Here is an 11,758-nt window from a genome sequence, read left to right on the forward strand (position 1 = left end):
GTGAACAATCATCGGATATAAATACGGGAATTTTTATTGGCACTCCAAAAATCTCATTTTACACTCCAAACTTTCTATATTTGGAAAGAAAAATACACTTGTAAAAGGTGTAGAATAAGATTCTTGAAATGCTAATAATAATTTTCATAAATAAATACAATAGAAATATGTAACTACTTGCGTACAATAATCAATATAAATCGTAATCATAACGTATTAATAGACCGCTACTAGTTCTTAAAATATTAACAGTTGACAATTACTAACGCGATTATTAATATTAGTCTCATCTCTAATTGTATTTTTTTAAACAAAAATTGTATAGTGTAGGAGGTGTAGACTAACGATGCGATCATGCGAATATTCAAGGGAGTGAAGGAGGAACGCGAGCCCCACCTGAGAAAGGAGAGTGGTTTTCATTTGCACTACTCACAAGCTGGATCCGGCCCCACCCTGCGGCCCCTGGTCCCACATCCGGTGACCTTTCCACAGCAGCCGATTGGATCCACGATTTCACCCGCTGCGAAAGCGCGTGGTTTCACTCGCTATCCTCCTCCTGTCAGTGTCGGCGTGAGGTGTCGATCGTAAAATCTTACAGCAACGACAGAGAAGGAAGGAGCTAGAGAGGAGAGGAGTGTCTGGAATTCTGAAAGATATGGAGTCCGCATCGCCTCTCTCTCCTCTCTTTTTCTCTCTCTAGCTACAGCAGGCAAGCAAAAGACGCCATTAAAACCCTCTCAATTCTAAACCCCACCACTCTGCACACCATTACTTTCACTTCTACCCAGCAAACTCAGCGGACCAGCACAAGTACAAGTCTCTCACCATTTCACTCAATTCTGTACCCTTCTTAGCCTTTTCCTCCATTGGGATTTCAATGTCGGGTTCATACGCTCAGAATTTCTCACCGGCGAGAGCGCTTTCTCCGCACCTGAAGAACGCTGCCGGATGTGGACAGCCAGTACTTGACGGAGCTGTTGGAGGAGCACCAAAAGCTCGGCCTTTCGCTCAGGTCGTCCCATATGCGGCCGCCTCTTGAATCAAGGTTTCTACCAAAACCATCTTTTTACTATCGGATTAAGTTCTTATTTTCTGTGTTCTGATTCGGATTTGGAATTGTTTTCGGTGTTTTTGAGCTTTTGTTTGTGAACCCAATTGAGATTGTGCAATGGAAAAGCTCTGTATGCTGTTCTCTCTCTCTCTCTGTGTATTGTTTAATAGCTTTTCTGGATGTTGTTTGTGCTGAAACCGGAGTCTTTCATCTTTTTTCCGTGACCCAATTGTGATTATGCCATGAAAAAGCTATACCTGCTGTTCCTTTCTGTATTTCGGAATTGGGTAATTGATGAACTATGAAATGATTGAGGAAAAAGGATCTGAACTTGTTGACAAGGAGAGTATAATGTCAAATTTTCTGCATATAGGAAGGGCATGAAGATTTAACTCATTGGGTAAAATGGAAACACTTCTTTTTCCCCCCAGTGTGGAGTTGACTTGTATGTTTGTTTACGTTCTGTGTTCCATCATTTCGTGTAATCACTAATCACTCCTACTCATGAGTTTTCTATTCGTAATATTGACGAGCTGAACTCAGACAGGAAACTGATTCCATGCTCTATATCTTGTTTTCATTGTGTTCTATGTTGAGGAAGGAAATTGCTAACTTGGGTACTCTTCTGTATTGATAGAGATAATTCGCCGTCTCTGGAATGATGCCCAACCAAGGGTTTGGTGACTTTGACAGACTGCAACGTGGAAGTCCTAGCCCTATTGGTTCAGACATAATGCCAAAATATAGAGGGTCAGGCCTCGGTGGCTGGAACGGACGGCCTCATGATGTAAGTGTTGGCAATTATATACTCCCTAATGCAACACCATTATTTTGCACATCCGCACTTTCATTTTATTTTATATATAACACAGTAGTTATTGATTATCTTTCTTGCTGCCCCCTGCCTGATTTAATTAATATGCATATGCCTAAATGAGTTTCCTGCTAGATTTGTATGTTTGTCTGTGCATGCCTCTGTAACTGGTATGAAAAGAATGTCAGTCTGAAAAACTAGTTATAAACTCGTAAATAGTAGTGTGGCATTCAGCAAGAAGAAAGCATATTCAGGTCCTGAGAGATAGCCAGTAGTATTCCACTCGAAGACTTGGATCTTGGCCTGAAGTGGGATTAGAATGTGCAATGCAGTATGGGAATATGGAAGTTAATTATGGTGGTCTTCTATCCACAGGTTGAGACACAGTGTTGCTTACTCTTTTGTGGACTTGAGGACTGCCAAACATTCTTATGTATCAGCCTACGGCATTGTTTCTTCCTGGGGTCAGTTATCCACTGACTTTTTCTGAATTCATGTGTTTGCATTAGGCGGCTTTCTCAATTGTGAATTCATTTTGATCCAGGATATAGTCAAAGTGTGGTTAAGGCAGGAGTTCAGTAAATGCACTGGCTTCATATACCACTAAATCCATTATTATATGGTAATAGTGGAAGTTTCAGCTTTATAATACGGTTAAAGTTTAATTGATTTTATTTACTCTCTTGCCATTTATGTTGCTTGACAAGTTTGGATTACCACTAGTTGACTGTATTATAATACTCTTTTTTCACATTTATTTATATGGAATGCGCTACAGGTTCCCATCTTCCCTCTTTTTCTCAGTTTTTATCTTTTTATCAGTACCGCAACATTACATCTGTTCATCTTTTTTGCGTCTAGTTTCAATAGTTTGGCTTGGTTGTCTAATGTAACAGAGATTGGGTGGTCCACAAGGGATGAATATGGAGTGGCAAGTTGCACCATCAAGCCCAAGTTCCTACATTGTGAAGAGGATTTTGCGCTTGGATTATTCCAGTAGACAGCTTTCCAAATGTAAGCCACTCATATAACTTGACAGTGCGTTAAGAAACGTTGCTAAATTGCAATCTTAAATTCAAGGTAGTTGGTTTAATGCTAACAAAAACATGTTACTGGGAGGTGTTTGCAATGCGCAAGCGCACACACACACAGAGTTATTATTGAATAAGGTTCTTAAAATAAGTACATGTTTTCTCAAAGCATCTCAGAATTCTCAGCCGCACATGATTTAATGATCGACTGAGAAAAAAAGTTCTTATTTAAGGACCTTATCTCAGAATTCTCTTGTTTGTGGTACTGAAACTTGTATTTTGTAGTTCAATTTTGTTGGCCGGCTTCTGGGTCCTAGAGGCAATTCACTAAAGCGGGTGGAAGCTTCTACAGGTTGTCGTGTGTACATAAGAGGAAAATGTTCAATAAGAGATATTGACAAGGTAGAATTATTCCCTGTTTTGTCATTTCATTAAGAAAAGAAATTTTCATTATTTCAAATCAAGTTCATTTTTTTCTTCTTCTTGTGTTCCATTTTATGCTATCTATTTTGTTATGTATTTTGACACTTGTTTCTTGCCTTGTTATTCTCAAGGAGGAATCGTTGAGGGGAAGACCGGGTTATGAGCATCTGAATGATCCACTGCACATTATAATTGAGGCTGAATTGCCTGCTAATATTGTTGATATGCGGTTGAGACAGGCAAAACAAATCATAGAAGAACTTCTCAAACCTATGGTATCGTTTTTGACTCGTCCCTTCGGCTTTCCAATACAAATACTATTTTGCTTTTACGCTATCAAGTATCTTTTTCTCAAATACGTATTGCAACAAATCATGAAACTGATTTCTCCTTCCCTCAATGGACAATAAGTAGATGTTCTTCATTCATATAAAAGTGCTTCTTGGTCTTTAATCGCATTTTTTCACACAAACTGTGAGCTATAACTCTCGGTTTTTAATCACATTTTTTTCACAAAAATCATGGATATTAAATTGTCATTTTTCATTTCAGGATGAGTCACAAGACCACTACAAGAGGGAACAATTGAGAGAACTAGCTATGCTGAAATCCAATTTACGAGAAGAGAGCCTCAACCATATGGTAGTGTCTCTCCTTTCACTTCAAGCGGGATGAAGCGTGCCAAAACTGGTCCTGTAATGGTTCACTTAACTCTTCTATTGGTTCGTCCTCCCGAACGACTCTTGAGCTTGCTTGCCAACGTATGCTTCTCGGTGTAATTCAATTCTGTGTGCAAACTGTTAAGGGACGACGCGTTGGTGAGCATCAATGCAGGGTTTTTCTTCCATGACATTAAGATATACGGATGAACCGAGATATTCTTTTGTTATAGCTTTCGTGTTGTAGTCGATTGTGATTGTAGAAGTAGAACAATTATGTCATGTAAGTATTCTTTGTTGTGCTGACCATGTATTTGTTACTAATTCAACGTTGTCTAAACTCGAAAGTGGAATATGCATCGATTGTTTATTTACTTTTAAGTGGGATGCCGTAAGCTCGACTATGGGCTCCTTTAGATGGTGAATTCAATGCCAATTTAAGTCCGACTCATTAGCTTACCCCTAATTCTCACCCCAAATATTGTTGCTTGAAAGAAAAAGAAAAAAAAAAAAAAAGATGACTTGGTTGTGTGAAAAACAAAGGAGCTACTTATATATAACAGATTCACTGCCATGTGGTATTTTTGTTTAATAATGCAATGTCATGCCCAAGAAAACTTACACATTATATTGTATTATCAACTGAAACGTTATGGTGAACATGTTCCATATAAGTCGTTTTTGATACAGGGTTGGAGATCGGGTTAAAAGTGAATGGGCTTGAAAATGTTATCTCCCCAATTTTTGTTTTATGGGCCTAACAACGGGCTTTGATTGATACAATAAGAAATAGAGTTGCGTAAATCGTAAGGCAGAACATGAATTTCACATCAGAGAGGACGACGGGTGCTTTTAGAAAGAATGAGAAAGTTTAAAGCAATTTAGCAAAGGGTAAGATTAACTGTGCATATAGAGTGCTACTCGTATCTTTTATAGGGGTTCAAAATTGTTGATTGATATTAACTGTGTATATGGGGTGTTATTCTCTAATGCATGCATGATTTCTTGTTTATGATGATTTGGTGAAAAAGAGCTAAAGCGTTACGTCGACATCGATGACACATAAGGGCTAGTACGTACAGTGAAGGCATCAAGAAACGGAGTTAGAACTTGAAAGCAATTTAGCAAAGGGTAAGATTCTGGGAAGCAATGAGGAAGGAAAGAACAAGTGAATGAGAAAGTTCTCATAAGTTAGAAGGCAAAAGTATTGCCCTACTAGAGAGAAAATTCAGAAACACGATGAGAATCTAGACAAGGAGGTACACCCAAGGAAAAGGAGGAGGAGGTACACTCAAGGCACCAACAAGGACGTACTCAATTCAAAACGTAAGATACTTGAAAGAACTATGGAAGGAAGAAACTAGACGTGTCTAAAGCAAAGGATCAACAAGGACGAATTAAATTCAAAATGTAAGATACTTGGAAGCACCACGAAAGGAAGGAACTAAACTAGTCTAAGCAAAGGATCGAATACATCCTCCAATTCTTGGATGCACGGCCTTTTTCACGTTATAAAAAGTTAAACCGACCGACATTTGTTGTCTACCATATCATCCTCCATTGCCCTTGTACTGTAATTTGTATCCGAGAGAGAAATTAAACACTGTGATTAGCTGAGTTGCAGGGAATCGAAGGAATGGCAGCTGAAGCTGTGCTTACTTTTGCTGCGGAGGGAATACTGAAGAAGGTGCTTTCACTTGCTCAGAAAGAATTCAAATTTGCATGGGGTTTCAAAGCTGAACTCGAAAAGCTTAAAGAGTCATTCACTAAAATTGAACTTTTGTTGAATAATGTTGCCGACAAACCACAAGGTATTTAACTTGTATTCTTTCTCTAAGCCCGCACACACATGCTACGTTGAAAAGTTATTTAACTTGTATTCATTCTCCAACAGATCCGTCAATAGAGGCATGGTTGAAGAAACTGAAAGACATAGCCCATGATGCTGAGGATGTCTTCGATGAACTCGAGTACGAAGGTTATCGGCGTAAAGTCGAAATCCAAAACCATATGAAGAAAAAGGTTCTGAACTTCTTTTCACTCTCCAATCCACTTGCATTTCGTCTTCAATGGCGCCTAAATTTCAGAAGATCAATGCATCCTTGGTGGATCTCAAGAGCGAAGCATCTTTTCTTGGACTAGTTTCCAAGAATAAAGATGCAACCTCTCAGGAGATTAGATGGGACAGACAAACCAACGCATTCTTTGGCAAAGATGAAATACCCGTTGGAAGGAAAGCTGATGTGTCAAAAATAGTCACAACCTTGACCGACTCCAAATACAATCAAGAAAATCTTGCGGTCATGGCGATTGTGGGTATGGGAGGCCTCGGAAAGACAACGTTGGCCAAGTCAGTTTACAATGAGGATTCGATACACAAGTTTTTTGAAAAAAAAATTTGGATTTGTGTATCCGACGCTTTTGACGTCAATTTCATCCTACATCAAATGTCAGAACAACTTAATCGGGAAAAAGCCCCTTCTAAAGATAATCAGCATACTCTGCTTTTGTCCCTTGACGAAGAGTTGAAAGATAAAAAATACTTACTCGTACTTGATGACGTTTGGAACGAAGACTCCAAACTATGGGAGAGTTTCATGGAATGTTTGTCAAAGCTTAGTTCTGCTAAAGGATCCAAAATTATTGTCACCACTCGCAAAGATAAAGTCGCATCAATCTCAGAAAAGCTACTTCCGCGACATGAATTGGGAAAACTTTCTGTGGATGAATGTTGGTCCATCATGAAAAATAGAGCTTTCACCAATAACAGGGATCCTGAGTTTGATACAATTGGAAGGGAGATTGCTGAAAATTGCGGTGGTGTTCCATTGGTGGCAAAGGTGCGTACTATTATATAAAACATGAGATTTGCACTTATTTTATATTATTTGAAAATGGTTGAATTGAATTTGAATTTTTAAAGTACAATTACGTAGAATGACCTTTTAGATGGTGTGGAAATTTCACTAAAATTATTAATTGGCATAGCACATACACATCACTTATATGTTATATAGTATACAAAATGTGGTGTCTCTAACCTTTTTTTTTTTTTTTTTTACCAAAACCAACAATAGCAACTTATTGATTTGAACGAAGCAGAAACTAGATAAAATTGGATGATTTGGTATAAAATCAATAAAAGTTACAATATTAACATATATCAATCATATTTTTGTTAATTATAAATACATCAATCATGTATTGTGATACTTAAATACATTTAAGATAAAAAAAATTACAAAATTTGCTATTACAGCTGGCATCCACTTTAAATGACAATCATTTTCTCATATTTTCATATTTTGGAATAAGTCAATACGGATTTAGACACTGCAACGAAGTGTCTATTTTTTCTGATTCTGGTTTTATTGGATTCAGGCATTGCGTTACAGTGTTAGTTTCTGGTTTTTGTTTTTTTTTTTTTATCACACACACCTCTTATTTTTCACACCTCACGCAACTCTAATTTTTACATTTGGATTTAGACACTACGTTCGTTTCCTTGCTCTGGTTTTATATTATTTTTACATTTAGACTCAAACACTACAATGCAATGTTCGTTTCCTGGTTCTGTTTTTTATATTTTATTCAGACACTGTAATGCAGTGTTTGTTTCCTGATTCTTTTTTTTTTCTTCTTTTCTTTTTACGTTGTGATTTAGACACTATGTTGCAGTGTTTGTTTTCTGGTTGTTTTTTTTCATTTCCTATGCTTCGCACTTGTGCAACCTTTTATATTTAAATTTAAACACATGACGTGTCTGTTTCTTGATTTTGAATTGCAAACTGCAAAACTCTTTGCAAACGCACCTTTAATTCAAGAGGATTTTGATGGACACTACCCTTAAGACAATCTCCATGTCCAAAGCCTTTGAAGATTTGTTGGATATCTATTACATCTCTTTTTTTTTTTTTTTTTTTTTTTTTTGCTTGCGTTTTGTTTTTGCTGCCGATTGTTGCACTTTTTTTGGAATTTAATTTTTTCTCTCGCCATTGTGATTGTGTTTGGCAATGGGGAAGTTTCAGAGCACTGGGATTAATCGAACTATTTGTTCAGGTTTGATGGAAGAGAAAGAAAGATAGAGAGGCATGTATAAGAGAGATAAACATGAGAGAGTGAAGAGAAAGAAGGGGAGATAGAGACATGATAGAAAATTGGGAGAAAATGAAGTAAATAAGGAGAGTGAAAGAAATAAGGAATGGAATAAAGTGAAGAGAGAGAAGGGGTATAATAGTCATTTTATAACTAGCTTAAACTTACGTGGCATGCTCTATTGACCTATGCATAATTACTATAAATATTTCATTAATTATGTCCAAAAATAAAATTATCCATTGATATATGGCTAATTAGTAAAGTTTTTATTGACCATTGGCCAAATATCCTATAAAATTAATTCGTTATCCCAACAAATCAAGAATAAAACATGTTTTTAAGTTTTAACTACTTAATGGGTATTTTGGGAAATACGTCAAACACCAAAAATAATGGAAGCTAATATATAATTTTGCACATGGCTTAGATTTTGTCCTTTTAGGCAAGGGGATTCATAATTAAGGAAGCCAAAACTTCCAAATTTTATACAAGTCCCGATTTTCTACATTGTTTTAGGACACCTTTGAAACTCACTAATCCAATTAGCATGTTTTAGGAGGCATTTTGCACACCAAAAAAAGTATTGAAGAATGATTGTCGTTTGAAAAACAGTATAATATGGAACCGTTCATTTTCATGGTTGTCGTTTAAATTCATTTGTTTGGTAGTAAACAAACAGGTCTAAGCCCCTTGAATTTTAGTTATATTATTTGCAAAATGATGAATTGTGTTCGAATTTGAAGATTCAATTTACATTGGTCTTCCAAGAGGGATTAAAACTTTAGAAAAAGGAACAAGTCTAGTAAAATCAGTTAAATTAGTTGAAGCGGTTTAAAGCATTGCATTGTTATTGGATGAATTATTTTGTTATGACTTAAATTGGTATTTTGTTAGGGCATCTCCAATCTAATAGTTTAAAGTTTAAAGTCAATTTTAGATCTAAACTACTCCCAGTTTTTCTTGAAATTAAATGAAACTATTCCTTGTTTTTCTTTTTCTTTTCCATCAACTTCAGTTGAACTACTGTACCCCGTAGATAATTATGTGATAGAAACTCTCTAATCCAATTAACAGGTTTTGGGAGGCATGTTGCGCACTAAAAAAAGCATTGAAGAATGGTCGTTGTTTAAAAACAATAGAATATGGAACAACTTACCGAAAGGAGAAGATGGAATTATGCCAGTCCTGAGGTTGAGTTTTGACAATTTAGAATCACCATCATTGAAGCAATGTTTTGCATATTGCTCAATGTTCGAGAAAGACTTTGAAATTGAAAGAGACAACTTGATTCAACTTTGGATGGCTCAAGGACTACTCCGTGCTTCGCATGACGAAAGTAAAGATATGGAGGACACAGGCAATGAGTATTTTGATATTCTATTGCAGAGCTCCTTGTTTCAAGATGCTACGATGGGTGACAATGGCATTGTTACCAAATGCAAGATGCATGATCTTGTGCACGATTTGGCAGAACTTGTGTCCAAATCTGAAAGCTTGATGGGAGACTTATGTGGCATAGATAATACACTTGAGATTCGACATGTTGCTCGGGTTTCTACTTCTACACTGGAAAATATTCCAGCAAGAAGTGTTGGGAAATTGCGGTCACTGTTTTCCGACACAGTGAAGTTCCTGCTAACATTCTTCCACGGTTCAAAGCTTTACGCGTCTTGAATTTATGGAATGCTAATATTGAAGAACTTCCAATTTCAGTTGGTAGGCTGAAACACTTAAGGTATCTTGACATTTCTAAAACAAGATTCAAAGCTCTCCCCAAATCTATAGGCAAGCTCTATAACCTTCAGACATTAAGAGCAGTGAATTGTGCCCTTAAAGAGTTTCCAAAAGAACTGCAAAACTTGATCAACCTGAGGCATATTACTTTGACATGAGGACGAAATTTCCACAGGGAATAGGGCAGCTAACTTGCCTTCAAACATTACCTTACTTTTCGGTGGGTAATGAGATTGGTCGTCGAATTGAAGAGTTGGCTGGCCTGAAACAATTGAAGGGTGAATTAATTGTTTGTCATTTGGAGCATGTGAAGAATGGAGAAGAAGCAAAGAAAGCTAAGTTAGAGGATAAGACGAAAGTACGCCATTTACACTTCAAGTGGACAAAAGATAGGTCAACAACTGACAACGAGGAGGAAGGTGTCCTAGAAGGCCTCCGACCACATCTTAAGTTGGAGAACTTAAGTATTGAAAACTTCATGGGCGATAAGTTTCCAACGTGGATGATGAATGGGTTGATGAAGAAGATTGAGTTACTTGGATGTGACAAATGTGAAGGAGTCCCACCGCTCGGTCATCTACCCAATCTTACGGAGCTTAATATTAAAGGAATGGCTAGCTTGAAATGTGTTGGAGCTGAGTTCTATGGTTATGATCTTGTAGCCACGCCAAGTAAGGAGATGATTACTTTATTTCCAAAGTTAAAAGTATTACATATTTCTGAGTGTGATGATCTAAATGAATGGAAGCAAGTACCAACAATGTCAGGAAAAAAACTTGTGGTTTTTCCTTGTCTCGAGATGTTGACCGTAAAAAATTGTTCTAGATTGAAAAATGCTTCGAGTAATTTTCTATTCCAAAAGTTGGAGATGTCTTCTTGTGAAGGATTGTCGCGCCAACCGAGTGGGTTAAAGAGATGCACCTCTCTCCAGAAATTGAGTATAGAGAATTGCGATGGATTATCAGGCCCATTAAGTTTAGGGGCCTCTCTCTTGGAAGTGAGTATAGGGAATTACAATGGAATATCAGTCCCATTGAGTGCAGGGGCCTGTCTCGTGGAATTGACAATACGGAATTGCAATAATCTGACATCAATTGAAATTAAAGGCAGCGGGTCCCTCACCGACTCTCTTCAGAAATTGACAATCTGTGATTGCCGTGAATTAGCAAGCTTACCTGCTCTTCCACAACAATGTCCCTCTCTTCAGGAATTGGTGATAGGGGATTGCCCAAAGCTATCATCGTTTGGTGTCAAAAGTAGCAGAGCTGAGAAGGAGGAGGAGTGCATTAGCCTACAATCTACTTCAGACTTGCGCACCATGACCTCCCTTCGACTACTAGATATTTACTATTGTGAAAGATTAGAAAGTTGGGTGAGCAGCCTACAATTCCCACTCTCTCTTGAGACGCTGAAATTATGTGGTATGCCTAATTTACACATTCTTCCAAGTTTAGACCACCTCCATTCTCTCCGTACTTTGTGGATTGTAAATTGGCGAAACCTAAAATATCTGCCAACGGGGCTACAGTGGCCCACTGGCTTGCAGACATTGTGGATCGGTGGGTTCTGGGGGGAGCTCGATTCCTTCCCTGATTTTGAAGTTGGATCATTAACGAATCTAACCTTGTATGGTTGGCCTAAGCTCAAGTCTCTGCCTCAACAAATTCAACACCTCACTTCTCTAACAGAATTGTGGATATTTCGAATTGAGGGAGTGGAGACTTTGCCAGAATGGTTGGGTAGCCTTACATCCCTTACATCGCTGGAGATTCAAGGTTGCAAGAATCTGAAGAATTTACCAAGTGTCCAAGCTATGCAACGCCTCACCAAATTAGAATTTCTCTATATTTATGGATGCCATCCCCTTCTAGAGGAAAGATGCAGGAGGAACAGCGGCACAGATTGGCCTAAGATTTCTCACATTCGAGATTTCATGAGTAAGTTTTAA

At 37.7% G+C, this 11,758-nt stretch overlaps 2 protein-coding genes and 1 pseudogene across 2 annotated transcripts; all 3 read left to right on the forward strand.

Moving 5' to 3' along the window:
- The first annotated feature begins 877 nt into the window (after positions 1 to 877).
- LOC103963349 lies at positions 878 to 4,098 on the forward strand (annotated as a pseudogene).
- Positions 4,099 to 5,614: 1,516 nt separating this feature from the next.
- On the forward strand, positions 5,615 to 9,750 carry LOC125468498 (putative disease resistance protein RGA4). Its single transcript, XM_048564314.1, has 4 exons — positions 5,615 to 5,789; positions 5,873 to 5,956; positions 6,001 to 6,818; positions 9,151 to 9,750. Exons 1-4 carry the CDS (start codon positions 5,615 to 5,617, stop codon positions 9,748 to 9,750), a joined length of 1,677 nt encoding a protein of 558 aa, XP_048420271.1.
- A 214-nt stretch (positions 9,751 to 9,964) lies between these two features.
- On the forward strand, positions 9,965 to 11,758 carry LOC125468499 (putative disease resistance RPP13-like protein 1). Its single transcript, XM_048564316.1, has one exon. The coding sequence runs from the start codon at positions 9,965 to 9,967 to the stop codon at positions 11,756 to 11,758; it is 1,794 nt and encodes a 597-aa protein (XP_048420273.1).

This window comes from the organism of the source record quoted next, unplaced genomic scaffold, assembly GCF_019419815.1.
Source record: "Pyrus x bretschneideri cultivar Hongxiangsu unplaced genomic scaffold, Pyrus_bretschneideri_v1 Contig39, whole genome shotgun sequence".
NCBI lineage: Eukaryota > Viridiplantae > Streptophyta > Magnoliopsida > Rosales > Rosaceae > Pyrus > Pyrus x bretschneideri.